Genomic DNA, 2500 nt, shown 5'->3' on the forward strand with positions numbered 1-2500 from the left:
CGTTATAAGTAGGGAAAACAGTTAATCACTGTATAAAATTCTCAAGCTACTTGTGAAAAATAACTTCATTGAATCTTAAACAAACACGGTGTTTTATTTCACAATTTGGCTATTGATGATAATAGAAACTTTCTGAAACAAAATGTACACTGTTCAAAATTTGCATTTGAATAACGGTAAAAGTCTGGCAACATTTATTCCAAGATTTTTACCGTTTTAAAAACGGTCATATTAACGTAAACGAGTGATATTACGGTCGCCAACCCGTAAAAGATAGTAACAAAATAAAGTAAAATTACGGTCGCCTGTATTATACTGAAATACGGTTGAGAATAGTATATTTTTACGGAGAATTTCCGATAGAAATTACGGTTTTTGTCTAACAGTATACATTACCTCCTTCCAGTGCCAACAAAGACCAGCCTCGACCATTCTCTGTAAATAAGGATCAAATTTGTGTTTCCACGCCGTCTTCTTAGGGAAAGTCCACCCAACGTAGATAGGGTAGACGGCTTCTGGTAAGAAATATGTATTCGTCATCTTCTTATACTTGATAACCTTGTATACAATGTATTCCGTGCCTTCAACGAGGGAGAACTTTTTTTCCACTACCTGTTTATAAAAAAAAAAAAAAAAAAAAAAAAAAAAAAAAAAAAAAAAAACTGATTTTGAACAATCATCGATAATTATAATTTTCCCCATCGTCAATGGAATATTTATATGTTAGAGTTTAACTTGTAACTTCTGTGCAGTCTATGAAACACCAGCTTTCTATTTTGTTCTAAAAAGAAAGCGGATGTTTTATAGACTTCACAGAAGTTATGAATTCAAATCTGCTATATAAAATTCTCATTGACTTTTAGGGAAGAACAAATACCCTTTAAAACAATATATATATATATATATATATATATATATATATATATATATATATATAGGATATATATATATATATATATATATATATATATATATATATATATATACAAATAAGCCATATATATTTTGATATATTAATGTCTGGATTCTCTTAACGACCTCGGGATCAGAGCCCCAGGCGAAATCTCACAAAGACAAGAGCTTGGCTCCGGCCGGGAATCGAATCCTGGTCGGCAAGCTTATATAGACAGTGACTAACCCATTCGGCCACGAATGGGTTAGTCACTGTCTATATAAGCTTGCCGACCAGGGTTCGATTCCCGGCCGGAGCCAAGCTCTTGTCTTTGTGAGATTCCGCCTGGGGCTCTGATCCCGAGGTCGTTAAGAGAATCCAGACATTAATATATCAAAATATATATGGCTTATTTGAATATGAAAAACACGTAAAAATGTGCAAAATTTATCATATATATATATATATGTATATATATACACACACATACTGTATATATATATACATATATATACTATAATATATAATATACGTCTATAATATATGTATATATATATATATATATAAATATATACACATACATACATACATACACACATATATATATATATATATATATATATATAGGCTATATATATATATATATATATATATATATATATATATATATATATATATATATATATATATATATATATATATATATATATATATATATGTGTGTGGGTGTGTGTGTGTGTGTGTGTGTATGAGGTCGCATTGGCATAGGCTATGACTCCTTGCTCACAAAATTAATATTACAAGATATCCAATCCTATGCAAACATCTACCGTATAAAGTCATTTTTATATCATTCTCTTAAACCTACAGATTCCAATGCTCCTTTGTAATCATAAGGGATCAGATCTAACTTCTCTCCTATGGTTCGCAGAGTTTCGTCTTGCGAGGCCCTTAAAGCTCCAGGCACAAAGTTGCCGTAGTCAATCATGGCGATCCTATGGAAATGGAAAAGGGAAACGATTATCTACTGCGAGAAAGATGGAAAAGATTCTCAGAATGATCGTGATGATCCAAACAATATTGTCTGGCTAGAATTTTTATTTCATTTCCATTTAGAATTTTTTTTTCTCTGTTATCTTGAATTCGCGTCTCCCATTTTCAAACAGTCATGCAAATTATTTTGATTTATTCAATCTAGGCAAATAAACTAGTGCTTAATTGGCAAGTAATTCAAGTTTTTTTTTTCTATTCTGGGTTGACACATGAATCTTTGTCTGATAATTTTGTTGTATATCATGTCATTCTCGACTAAACCTTTTTTTACTGGAATCTTTCTACGCTACTGAAATGTACAGGAAAACAATAAAAGATATTCATAAACAAGTAACACCCTTGTCTCTTCAATAAAAAGAACGATTTCTATAAGAGTATGATTGTTAAATTGAAGGATGATATGGAGAAAAGATGTTAGGTGGAAGAGGGTGCGTTTCATAGAAGTCATTTGAGAGGACGAATCAGGCAACCGACCCCTTAATTAGGGATAACGATAGGTAAGAAGATAGAAGGCATTGGAGAGGACGAATCAGGCAACCGACCCCTTAATTAGGA

General features: G+C 31.6%; 1 protein-coding gene across 1 annotated transcript in view; it reads right to left on the bottom strand.

The window, feature by feature from the left end:
- LOC137646841 (ionotropic receptor 93a-like) overlaps nt 1-2500 on the bottom strand; it is an 11446-nt gene that overhangs the window by 2964 nt on the left and 5982 nt on the right. The window contains exons 5-6 of the mRNA XM_068379919.1: nt 1757-1887; nt 397-608 (exon numbers count right to left, since the gene is read on the bottom strand). Of these exons, the coding sequence (XP_068236020.1) occupies nt 397-608; nt 1757-1887 (343 nt within the window). The remainder of the gene's footprint in view (nt 1-396; nt 609-1756; nt 1888-2500) is intronic.

Source organism: Palaemon carinicauda, chromosome 9, assembly GCF_036898095.1.
Source record: "Palaemon carinicauda isolate YSFRI2023 chromosome 9, ASM3689809v2, whole genome shotgun sequence".
NCBI classification, from domain to species: domain Eukaryota; kingdom Metazoa; phylum Arthropoda; class Malacostraca; order Decapoda; family Palaemonidae; genus Palaemon; species Palaemon carinicauda.